Source organism: Vombatus ursinus, unplaced genomic scaffold (genome assembly GCF_900497805.2).
Source record: "Vombatus ursinus unplaced genomic scaffold, bare-nosed wombat genome assembly UNPS02014962.1, whole genome shotgun sequence".
Taxonomy (NCBI): Eukaryota; Metazoa; Chordata; class Mammalia; order Diprotodontia; family Vombatidae; genus Vombatus; species Vombatus ursinus.
The window spans coordinates 596,181-609,634 of record NW_020954740.1 but is presented as its reverse complement, the minus strand read 5'-3'; the positions used below and the strand labels follow the sequence as shown (position 1 = coordinate 609,634).

The following is a 13,454-nucleotide window of genomic DNA, read 5'->3' as shown; positions in this document are numbered from 1 at the left end:
AAAAATGGTTCCCTGTGACCTTTTTTTGATTTTCTTATTGGAAATTTGGTCTCAAATGTTTTCTAGGTTATCATAGAAGATGTATTTGGGTACAGAGGCAAAAATGTTGTATCTCTCTCCACCATCTTGACTGCCCAAACATCTACTCACTCTTGATCTAGAGAAGCTTCTACTATACCATGGTACCTTGGTTTTTGCAAGATTGCTATACTTGCTAAATAAAATTATTGTACTGTGCATGATACATTGCTAATTAACCATGTAAACTTACCTTTTGGCAAGGCTAGTAATTATGTCAGTATTAAATTCTGCAGCGACCAATAAGAATAAATCAAACCTATAGATATTAAAAGATTTTAAACATTTAAAAATTACTGCTTGGGTTCTTTGTCTTCATCTTAAATCCATTACTGAGACAAAAATAAGACAAAGCGGTGAGGGTAGAATGGTGGAAAGGAAGAGGCAAAGGGAAGGCTACGATACCATTAGACTTCATTCTCTTTGCAGCAGCTTTCTACTCACAACCTGTACCCACCTCAGTTACTGGGCAGGCCCAGCCCTGACTGCTAGTCCCTGGGAGAGTCTTTATAATTGTTTGTTGTTACTAAGGGCAGAGTCCAATCCCATCAACTATTCCATTAAAGATGTTTTTCTCATTCTATGTGTAGTTAAGATAGCAATTTTTGTGGCTGGTGGAATGGCAGTGCAAAGGTCAAAAGGTCCTCCTGATCTTCTCTATCTAGCCCAACCCCTGGGATTTGTTTGGAACCCTGGAAGCAAGATGGGGTATAAAGAGGTAAGAGAAGTCTCCTTAGTACAATTTTACCCAGCTCCTATGTATTTTGTTAAGTAGAGATCCTAGTAATCATAATTTCAGGGGTATGGTAGGAATTAAGAGATTTTCTTACAGATATAACAGACAGGGGATAGGGGATAAAGATGTTTAAGAGATTCTGAAGCTAGCTCCTGGAGTGCTATTTGTTGTGATTCACATTTAAAAGGAGATGGCTTCAGGGCCATCAAAATTGTTGTTTGTCCTTTATTTTTTTTGAAGACCAAAGACATCACAATGTTGGAGTAAGGGTCTAGTATGTTTAACTGTGACTGATCAGTCCAATATGAGTTTGGAAGGGACCTCCACAGGTGAGGCACAGGTGCATCCATTAGGACATTTAGAGTGGAAGTGGCTTTGTGCTTCTATGATTCTACGATACTTCCTTTGATGCCACACTGCATGGTCCTATGCCAGCATCTCCCATGCTGTCAATATTAAAGTTCTTCAGCAATACCTTGAGAGTGTCCTTATACCACTTCTGATCACCATGTGAACACTTACCTTGTGCAAGTTCTCTGTGAAATAGTCTTTTGAGTAAGTGTGTATTTGGCATTCAAACTACATGGCCAGCCCATTGGAGGTGTGCTATCTGCAGCAGAGTTTGAATGCTTGGTGGTTTAGCTCTAGAGAGGACCTCAGTGTCTGGTATCTTATTATTATTATTATTTTTTTGCTTTATTTTTTTGGTGAGGCAATCAGGGTTAAGTGACTTGCCCAGGGTCACAAGCTAGTCTGGTATCTTATTTTGCCAAATAATCTTCAGGATCTTCCTGAGACAATCAACTCAAGTGGCAGTGGTTCTGTTTTCTGGTATAGCATTGACTATCCAGGTTTCACAGGTATACACACAATAGTTGTAGTCAGCACAATAGCTCTGTTAGACCTTCGGTTTGGTATGTAGCCTGATACCACTTTTCTCTCACACTTTCTTTCCAAATACTGAGTTAGCTCTGGCAGTATGTGCTTTACCCTCATCATCTATGTGGACAGCCCTGGACAGTAGACTGCTAAGGTAAATGAACTTATCCACAGCATTCAAAATTTCTCCATTTACTGTACCCAATGGTTCTACCTAAGGATGGTGTGGTGCTGGCTGGTGAAGAACCTCAGTTTTCTCGGTGTTGATTGTCAAGCCAAAATTAGCTTCAGGCAGCAGAGAATCAGTCCATACTCTGCTGCACCTTGGCTTCAGAGACTGTATTGAGTGCACTGTCATCTTTGAACAAAAAGTAAAGAATTGACAGAGTCCCTACCTCACCCCATCCCTTCATAAAAGAGAAGAGACTGCACTGTATTAGAAGTCCAGCAGATGGTAGCAGAGAACAGCAGCCGCCCCAGAAATTCATAGCTGATGACACAGCTCAGGGCCGCAAACAACGTGGCAAAGTAACCAGGGCAGCAGAGCACTCCAGTTCAACAGAGAAAATAGCTCACTCAGTGATGTGAAAAGATATCAGCAGCTTCTCAGTAATCAGGCATGAGTTGCTGGGTCACATGTGGGTTCCTTAGCCATATGTATCCCCTGAAGGAAGGAAGAATGGCAAAATGAGCTGGATCTGGAATCAGAGAGCTTGGGTGTCCATATTGGTTCTTCCACTTCAACCTATAGGATCTTGGAAAGTTATTTAACCTCTCAAGGCCTCAGTAAGTTTCCTTTCCAATTCTAAGTCTATGGTTCTATGTTCAATACCTATATCATCTTCCAGTTGAGGGGGTGGTAGGTGGACGGTGAGAGTGTATACCCCTGAGTGTATGAGAGAAATTTTTGTCATTTTTTAAAAAATGCTGTTTGATTAAATGTCTTTTGCTTTGAACTAATGTATCCTCTGATTGTCTAGTAAAAAAAAAAAAACCACACACATGAGGGGGAGCTCAAAAAGTGATGCTCTCCCACACCTATAAATTGTGGCTCGGACCTGGGGTAGTTTTTAGGGCAGGTCATATGCAAGGGAGGCTTTGAAATGCTACATATGCCATGACAAACTCTAGATTATCTTTTTTCAAATAAGCTATGTATCCACTCACAATAGGAGCATAGTATAAGCGCTGTTAAAATGGGTTGAGGGAGGAAAGGGGAAAAAAAGATACAGAATAGGGACAGAGGACATATACAAGAGAGAAGAAAACAAAGAAGAGATGTTATAAAGGTAGAAATGAAAAGACTTAACAACCAACTGGATATGGGGGTGAGAGAGTGAGGAGTTGAGGATGTCACCTAGGTTGTGAGCCTGAGTAACTAGGAGGATGGTGATACAGTAATAGGGAAGTTAAGAGTGGCAGGTTTGGGGAGAAGATAATGAATTCAGTTTTGAACGTGTTTAAGATGCCCATGGGACATACAGTTTGAGATATCCAATAGGCAGCTAGAGATGCAAGACTGCAGATCAGGGCTGGACAAATAGATCTGAGAATCAACTGCATAGAGATGACAACTGAACACACAGGAAGGTGGAAAAGTAGGGAAGGTATCAAAAGGGAAAAATAAAGACAAGAAGACAAAAGGAGGAAGGAAAATGGAAGGAGGAAAGAGAAAATGAAAAGAGGAGAGCTGAGAAAGTCAAAGCCTTAGGTTAAAGTTTTCATGAAGCTGCTCTCTCCTAGTTCTCCTATTACCTGTACTTAACCGTACTTTTTCTCCTTTCCTGGATCTTCATCTAGGTCATGTTTGCAAATCATGAGTATCCCCCAAAACTCTGCCCTGGACCCTTTTTTCTTCTCCTCCTATTGAAATATACACTATTTCACTTGTCAATCTCATTGGCTCCCATGGATTCAACTATCATCATATGGCATACAATTAGAATGTGCTCTGTTGTAAAGCATTTCTTGACTGTGATTCTCAGAACAGAGACTAGATTTCTTGGTCATGAAAGGCAATTTCTGAAGCATATCACAGAGCTTGCTACTGGTGGTAGAAATAAATTAGAAAACTGAATTTGAGTCATGGCACTTATTAGCTTAGAACATGAGCAAGTAATTTAACTTCTCTCACTCCCAGTCTCTCCATTTGTCAAATGAGAAAAAATAGTATGCAGAATTGTAGTGCACTTATAGTAAGAAATGTAATATGAATGAGTGCCAGTTTTCTCATGTGTACTATGGAGATACTGGTGACTCTCTTCTGAGAGGAATGGAGGCCAGTCAGTTCTCCAATCCCCCAGGAAGAAAAGGGTGCATGGCCTGGGGAATCAAGTTCAATCTGAACAACAAACATGCTTCTTTGTGCTAAATTTTTCCAGGTTCAAAGCTTGTGCTAACAACAGTATGACTTACAGCACAGTATACACAAAATGGGAAAGGGGAAAAAGGAAAAAAATAAGGATACTTTAAAAATAAAATGATGTAATAAGTGAATTCTATTGGCACTCATGTTGTCTTTTTTTTTTTTAAATACTTATTTATTTTAACCACTGAAAAAGTATACCTTGCTTTGCAGATGTTTTCTTTTGCATTCAGTCCTGGGATCTCAGGCAAATGTATGCTATCTCCCTGTAACAGATGAGATGACTGGGGTAGAATAAAATGGAATGACTCATTTGTTGCCTTCTGACACAGGCTAGTGTTCCAAGAAGAAAAAATACTAGTTGTACCACCTGCTTCAACACAAATAAGTACAAAAAACACTTCATAGACCTTCAGGTGCTATAGTACACTTATATTATAAGACTCACTGCAATGATTCTGGGCTTTTTTGGATGACGCTAGTACAACAGGAATTCTGCCCAGTCCTCCCAATCTGAAAAGGACTTTTAGTATGGGCCACTGATGGACTATGCCAGCTACCTGAGGCCCGATCTAGCAAAGTATGGAGAGGCTCATCAGCCTGGTTTCAGGCAGAATTTTTTGGCCACAGTCACTTTAGAAGGCAATAATAAACACTAGAGGCAGCTGATAGTGCAGCGAGCCTTGAGTTAAGAAGCCCTGAGTTCAAATCTAGCCTCAGATTTGTTTGACCTCGACAAGTCACTTAACCTCTATTTCCTTATCTGTAAAATGGGGATGATAATAGTACCTACCTCCTAGGGTGGTTGTGAGAATCAAATGAGATTTTTTAAAGTTCTTAGTAAAATACTTGGCACATTGTAGACACTACATACGTATTCTCTTTCCTTTCCCTCTTCCTTAGATCAATTGAAATATGCATCGGTGGATTAATGTTCTTGAATTGTAAAGGTATTATCATTATCAACATCATGATCATTACGACTGCTGCCTTGGTGCCATTTGGTTGTATATATGCTGAAAGTCATTTGAGACAAACAGGTAATTAGTAAAGTAAAAATAATGCCTTCATTTCTTTTAGCCAGACAGTGCTTCAATTACAAAGATGAAGGAAAAGTGCACCAAATCTGAGTTAAAGGGGAAAAATGTTTAAAGCAACTAGGAAAAAAAAGACATGATTTACTATTTGCTCTCCTTTTCTTTTGTTGTTTTGTTTTGATTCTTGTTTCTCGTGGTTCTTCCCATTGATTCTAATTCTTCTTTACATCATGACTAATGTGAAAATATGTTTAATATGAACATGTAAATAGAGCCTATATCAGTTTGCATGCCAGTCTTGGGGACGGGGGAGGAGAGAAAATTTGAAACTCAAAATCTCATGAAAGTGAATGCTGAAAACTAAAAATTAATAAATTGTTTAATAAAAAGACATGACTCAGAAATAATTCCACTGAATTCTACCTATGAGAAATCATACATATGTAAATATTGATATTTATGTTCCTTGTTTTAATAAGGAAACATTTGAAAGTCTCAATCTTTCATTTAATAATATTGCCCCTTTAAGATTATTTTTAGAACATAAATTCAAACATATATAATCCAACTGGCAGAGTGAATTGAGCCAGCTGCAGTCAGTGAGACTTGAGTTCAAGCCCCAGCTGTGACATACACTGGCTCCATGACCCTGGGAAAAGAGACTTAACATCTCAGTTCTCACTCCCCATTCCCAACTCTCTTAAGACTCTAAATTGTAGAACAATTGCCTATCTTTGCTGATGGTTTATTCAATAGTTCCCTGTATCAATGAAATCACAGGTCAAAAAACCCAAAAAATTCAAGCACACTGCTGTAGGTGTTATAGGTTATATCCTTCTAAATCCACACAACTGACAATAGAGTCTTCCTAAGGTTAGTCTCACTGCTGGCAATCTTCCTTCAAAAGTGTTCAGTGGTTCCCCATACCTATAAGATTAAAATACAAACTCCTTACCAGTCTCACTTCATGTTATTCTCCTTTACAAACTCAATATTCCAGAAAAACTGTACTAGCTGTCCCTTGAACTCAACATTCTCTTTGCAGCTGTACGTGCCTAGAAGGTATTTTCACTTCATTCATCTCCACATCTTGCAATTCTTGTCTTCCTTCAAGGATCAACTCAGGTGCCACCTACTGCACTGAAACCTTCTGAGCTCCCCAATTGTTAGTGCTCTCCCTTTTTTCCCCCCATATTGTACGTATTTGGGAATATGCTGTATTCATAGCCCCTTCCCCTTTGCCCCCTTCTTCCCCAATGTAAAATTTCTTGGGCCAAAGGCTATTTTATCTCCATATTCTCAAGTGCTTAGGATGTTTATTTTTGGTTTTAACTTGTGATTTCATTTGTGTGGAACTCCTGGTATGGAAACCTTCTTCACTAACGTGGCTCTGCAATTTGTCTTAGAGTCCAGGGAGCACTCCGTCTACAGGTGATTTGCATTTGGTGCTAATATTTCAAAGGCAAAACTTGGACCCAAATATTCCTTACCCCAAGTTCTATCCATTACATCATGCTCTCTCTTTATCTGAGGTGGGACAAAAAAGGGAAGAACTCCAATAAGACTTTAATGCTGGTGATCATACCACTTATTGTGCCCTTACAATAGGAATTAATCATCCTAGAACCTTTTTATGCTTCAGATTTTCTTGAGAATGCCTTTAATATACTTGCCCTTAAAGATCTTGGGGTGAATAGAAAACTCGATATTAGTTTTTCAGAACAAGTAAATGAAAATATGGAAACTAGATTCTACACTTTGAACAAAAACATTAAGAAAGCTAGTATCTTTTCAGGGAAAGCAATATGAGAAATGTAATCTTAATTAGCAAGTATCTAAAAGAATAAGACCAAGGAATATCTAAATGAAAAACTCTGCAAATATTGGATATAGGTCCATAAAACTCCAAGGATCAGCAATTCCAACATGGGAAATCATTGCACTTATAAAGATCACACCTCCTCTGTAACTTAATAGGGTTACTATGGTTGAAAAATTCATCACCAGTGAGTGAGCCAACTTGGTGAAGAGCCTTCTTTGAAATTAGATGGGTCCTCCTTGGATAGCATTCATTACTGGAATCGTAAATGCATTAACTACACAACTAAATGCCATTTGGAATATTTAAGCTAAGTGTCCAGATTCTCTACACGACAGAACTTTTCCAACCAGTTTCTTAGGTCATCACAATGCAAAGGCCTGTACATGACAAAGTTCATCTCTCATTCATCTCAACTGTTCTACCTGATACATAGGAAAAAAAAAAATAGGAGGCTAAGTGGATAGGAAAGGTCACTGAGATAATTCAACAGTTTTGGAGATTTGCCCTCAAACTAAAAAATCAAAACATTTGCTATATACCTACATACACTTCATGAGCATGTTGTGGAAATTAAAATTCTACGTTGTATATGCAAATACAAAAGATATCTTAGTGCTATATAACAATACTTACTAGATAATTAAAATGGCAAAATAGCTTGTTTATACGTTTAGGAGTGGAACAATGTTCTAACCTCTCTCAGTTTTGGAGTTAAGAACAAAATCACCTCACTTAGTTTGCTCACACACAAATATTCCTTTATCCATAGCCAACACTCTACTAGAATAGCTTAAAACAAAATAGGAATTTATTTACAAACAATAGCAAAGCTGTCAAAAGAACAAGGAACAATATGTAACAAATTCAAAAATTACTTTATAAACAAAACAAAACATACTTTCCACCTCTTGCAGTTGTTTAGGTAAGGTCAAGGTAAAGTTTGCCCTGTTGGTTTATGTTACTTTATGTTCCATCTTGTATATATTGTTTGTTTTGTTTTTTTTAAGAACTTTTAAATACCCCTATGGTAGTAAAAAAATAAAACACAAAAACTTTGTCTATACCCTTTAAGGAATGTAACATCGGAGGCTATGTAAAATTTATGAAATGGAAGAGATGTTAACCCTTTGACGGACATCTCATTGGACTTTTATCATCCAAATCATACAAGGTAAGCATGAGGTTCAAACTTCGCAAGTATGTTTCACCTCCACTTCTTCATTCTGATGTTTTGTAATACTTTCCCTTCTATGTCCCATATAATGAAATGTCAGACTAATGATCCTAATTTTCTGCGAGTGCTTTATTGTAGCTTTTCCTTTCAAAATTAAGGGGGGGGGGAATAACAGCTGTTAATGATACCCAAAGGATAAAGAGAGAAAGTCAATGTACAGACTCAAGAGATGGCTAGATCTATTTATTACCTGTCTTATTAAAATTAGTTAGCTGAATCCTGGATTGCTATGGTTTTTATATTTGATTCACAACTTCAAATAAGTTAACAATTACTATATTTTGTTCCATTTAACTGTTTCAGATGGTAGTCTTAATTACTAAGTAGGCTTTTTTCATTGAAGAATTATTTTCTCCCTAATCAGATAATGCATCAGATAAGCAAGGTTTAATTACTACTTTACATTGAGAAATGATTACACTTATTTACTAAACTAGTCATCGAATATTAGTTATTCTGTCACTTTATTCCTGTCTTGTCAGTGCTGCTATTTGGACTCCTGCTAGCTAACTTCAAACTTGACAAGATCAGTCAGTCCTCTATCTGAAAGAGTGAAAAACATGTGGAATGTTTTTCTGTCATGGACATAATGAAGGCTCATGAAATTAAACACTGATTTAATGTGTTGTGGATTTATGGCAAAAAAAAATTCTAAATCCTCTCAAAAACAGCTTTATGGACATTGTGGCACTAGTCTATACAATATTTTTTTTCTCTTTATCTTTTCCTCTCAATGGCTGCTAAAGAAACAAAAAACCCACAAATGAATTTCAAGGACATACTCATTAAAGATGTCACCAGTTACCTAAAATTTTATAAAATATTACTTGCAAAATCACAGAACTAAAGGATTCTCAATATATGCATTTGTGTCAAAAATTCAAAGCAATGACATTTTGCATTCCAGTACTGCACAAAATGAGTTAAGAAATGGGGAAATGAAAATAATCCACTGTATTTTGTTTATTAGGTTTACAAAAACTGTACATTTTTCTTAAGAAAAAGCATTAACTTAGTACTGGTATCAAATAGACTAAACATTCATTAACAGGAAAATATTCTGATTTTTATTTTTGCACGTTATTCTCAAGTACACAATTACAATAATGTCACACTTCCCTATATGATTTTCTTTTTATGTATTTTACTTTTTTACAAAGTATACAGAGGGAGGGACATACAATATTTAATAGGATATTTCTACAGAACAATAACTTATATTATGTCCTTGTAAAAATCTGTACCTCTTTAAAACATTTAACTGAAACATCCATTTCATAGCATTTGCTACGCAAATTGTTTTAAGAATTAAAACTATCCTGTAACTAATGTCAGTACATAACAATAACTACAATTCCATTTTCTCTTTATACAGACGAATACATTTTACAAAATCCACTTGACCAAACCCTTAATTACCTTTTAAAGGTTTCAATATTGTGCTTTAAAAAAAAATTGTGTATGATTCCAGACTATGTAAGAGAAATACAAAGTGTGTAAAGTGTTGTGTTCTTTATCTTTCAGTTTATTTAAAAAAATATAGTTAAAATGGCTACTTTTGTACTAATTTCATTTTTACAGCATGTTTTTTCAGTTCTTTTACACTGTTTAAAAGAAAATCAAGATTAACAGGGGAGACTTAAAAAAAAAAAGACTGTGATGAAAATACTAACATTTAGTTTTCAAGGACAATACTAGATATCGATGGACTGCACAACCATATGTGACCAATGAAATGTATTATGTGGGGTAATGTAGTATGAAGGACATTGAAGTACCAGAAAACACATCTTAGCTTTGATTACCACCAACTTCATAGCAGCCTGAAGCACTTAACTTAAAACTAAATAAATCTAATACCCTGGGGATTTGTCAAATACTTTGAAAAAAAAATGTAGTATTCTATACAATTCTGAATCCAAATACTGGGGCTAAAAGGAAAGATGATGAAAGATGAAAATCAGAAAGCAAAGGTAGGACAGAGAAGCATGACAGTAACAGGCAGCACTGGTATCAGACTTGAGAGTGTGGCAGGCAAGGTGATGGGAAGAGGCATTTGAAACTTCCAAAAAAATGCCAGAAACAGAAGGGAATTGAATTAAGTGGCAGTAGCCATTTCTGGGTACTTATATGTATTTCCCTCCCCCACCTCAAAATCCATATTAACTTCAAGCAAATTTAGGTTAAGAATGTCTGGAATCTACTATCTATTATACCCTTGCTTATTTAGATTGATTTAGACTGGTTTAAAAAATTCAACTGCAAAGAAAGACAAAACAATGAAAGACTTGCTAATCGATACAAAGCCTTAGCTCTTCTTTCTGCATACTTAAGAATGCTGTAATCTTTAAATCAGTGCTGACTAAGGTGTTGAACCATTTACATTTTCACTCACTGCAGTTGTTTAAGGTATAATAACTGAAACTTGCTACATCTATATATAATCAGTACTCATTTATAGAGATCTATAGCTCCTTCTTCACATCCTTCATACTCTTAGCTTGGTGAGAGAGATATATACTGTTCTCTCAAGCTGCTTGTATCACAGAACTGAATTTAGTTGTGTATGGATAATAATCACTTTTCTGGAATAATATGAAGCTGAAATATCATGAAAAACATTCTATTTAGAAATGTATCATTTCTATTTCTCAATTATTAAAGATATTTTAATGAAAATACCTTTATTCTTTTAAAAATACTACATACGTTATTTTCTTTCTACTTCTTTACCTGAGGTCTCTTCTCTAAATAGTATGTTTTACAAAATGGTCTATCAAGTACATCCCTGAATTTTTCACAAATTATTGTAAATTAAGTCCTTTTTAGTTTGAAATTTTTAACTCAGCCATTGTCTTAGGACGCGTGTATAAATGTGTAAAATAAGTAATACACAGAGATATATGTATACATAAAATTTGAGGTACACTTACATACAAAGTTGCAAACTACTCTATGAGCCATAGGAATGATCTCTCTCAAATTCCAAAATTCATTGTCAGTACTGTTTCATTTGTAGTACACAACCATTCCAAGACAAAAATGCACAGATGGAATAGCAGACACAATAGTAATAAGCAAAAATCTTCAGTATGTCTTTTTAAAAGTTTGTTGTGCTGACAAAAGATGTAAATACTCCAAAAAAGACCCAAACAATTTTTCTGCTAAAAATGAATTTAAAAACCACAGCTTTTTCATTCAGTAATGTTAGACTTAAAAGCTTAAATGTAAAGTTCTGTTGTCACATGATCTTAAGATAGTAAACAAGACAGTTAAATGAGTTCCGTATTATGACAGCTAGATCTGACAATAAAATCTCCCATATATATTTATATATGTATATATATATATTAGATGTATGACAATTTCATCATGAGAAAATGCAAATTACCTTTAAAATTTGTGACACAAATGAGTCAACATGAACACTTTGCAAGTTACCAATCTTAAATTATCTTTAGTTAAATGGTATTAGGTGAGTACCAAGAAGGTAAGCAAGGTAAGCAAGGTAATATTTAAATAAATATAAAAACTACTAGGACTGAAAGATTCAGTATAGAGGCAGGGATTACTTTATTAAATGCAACTTTATTGTTGCCATCTTTTCCTCATTTATTAAACAAACTGAATAGAATCCAGAACACGCTATTTAACAAAATGTAAAAAAAAAAAAAAAACAAAAAACCAAAAAAACAAAAAAAAAAAATCCAACTAGAAGCAATAATCCTATTTGTATACAGCATAAATCAATGCACAGTATTTTTTTGTAATCACAACTGATTGGCTTTAAAATGAATTGACTGTCTCAAGGCCAATATTCTTTACAATTCCACTCCACAGAAGTCAGCGAAATAATTTTTATGGCAGTCCAACATCTTTATGATGTCGCATGATGTGCTGGTTCTTTTCTGAGGGTCTTCGAAACCCTTTCTTGCAATACTCACACCGATGGGGATAGTCTTTTGTATGAATGGAAATAACATGCCGCTTAAAGCCTGAGGCATCTGTAGTGCTATACTCACAGTACTCACACTGGTAAACTTTCCTGCCGCTATGCGTCTTCATATGTTTTTTGAGCTCATTTTGCTGCCTGAACCCCTTCCTACATCTCTTACACCTAAACGGAAGATCCTTTGTGTGAACAGAGAGAATGTGGCGACTTAGCACAAATGGATCTGCAATCTTAAAGTCACAATGTCTACACTGGTGCATTTTTTTACCCTTGTGGGCAGCCACATGTTTCTTGAGTTCTGAAGGCCGATGGAAGCCTTTATCACACATGTCACACTTGTGGGGGTAGTCTTTTGTGTGAACTGAAATTATGTGTCGTTTCAAATCACTTGAGTTCGAGCTCTTGTGATCACAATGCAAACACTGATGTGTTTTGCTTTCTTGGTGGATAAGGGCATGCTGCTGCACCTCTTTGGTATCTGAGAAAGTCAGAAGACAAATCTCACACTTGAATGGCATCTCTTTACTATGTTTAGTCTTTACATGAGTTTTCAAGTTAGAAGAGTCAGCAGACCTATATTCGCAGTACTGGCATTGGTATGGCTTCTCACCAGTATGGATACGCATGTGTTTCTTGAGCTCAGACGGGTGACGGAAACCTTTGCCACATTCCACACAAATATGAGGAAAGTTCTTGCTGTGGACAGCCAGAAGATGGCGGTTCAATAACCCTTGTTCAGCTGTCTCATAATCGCAAAATTTACACTTGTGCATTTTGTTGGCTCCTTTTTCCTTATGCACCATTTTGTGAGTAAACAAAGCTCCAGCATGAGAGAAATGTTTCCCACATTCATCGCATTCAATTGCCTTTTCGGTTTTGTTGGTCAGCTTGTGGCTCTCCAGGTGGTTGTGTAAACTAATTTTTTTATTAGTAGTGTAATCACAGTCTGTGCATCGATATTTTTTCTTGGTAAGGTGCTCTGGATGGTTTTTCATATGCCTCTTCAAGAATCCTCTAGATTTAAACTTCTTTCCACAAATCATGCAAGGATAGACAGTCAATGGATGACCATCAGGGCCAATAATTATTGCTAAGGAGGAAGAAAAAAGAAAAGATTATGAACATCAAAACAAAGAGTTAAGAGCACTTATGTTTTACAGATTATTAGACAAGTTTAAATTACATTTAAGCTATTTTTTTCTACAATTCTCCAACACTGAGACATCCTCGTCGAAAAAGTTACATCCATAACCATGGACATATAGCCTTTTCTTCCATGGAGTAGTATTACATACTACTTCACCAAGTATTGCCCTACTATCTGCCAAACGTAAATGCCATCAGCTCAAAA

The 13,454-nt window shown here is 36.1% G+C and overlaps 1 protein-coding gene across 2 annotated transcripts in view; it reads right to left on the bottom strand.

Moving 5' to 3' along the window:
* Positions 1 to 7,900: 7,900 nt before the first annotated feature.
* Positions 7,901 to 13,454, bottom strand: part of ZFX (zinc finger protein X-linked) — a 58,706-nt gene continuing 53,152 nt past the window's right edge. For both annotated transcript variants that reach the window (XM_027845449.1, XM_027845450.1), the window contains one exon: positions 7,901 to 13,193. In XM_027845449.1, the coding sequence (XP_027701250.1) occupies positions 12,010 to 13,193 (1,184 nt within the window). In that variant the 3' untranslated portion in view covers positions 7,901 to 12,009. The remainder of the gene's footprint in view (positions 13,194 to 13,454) is intronic.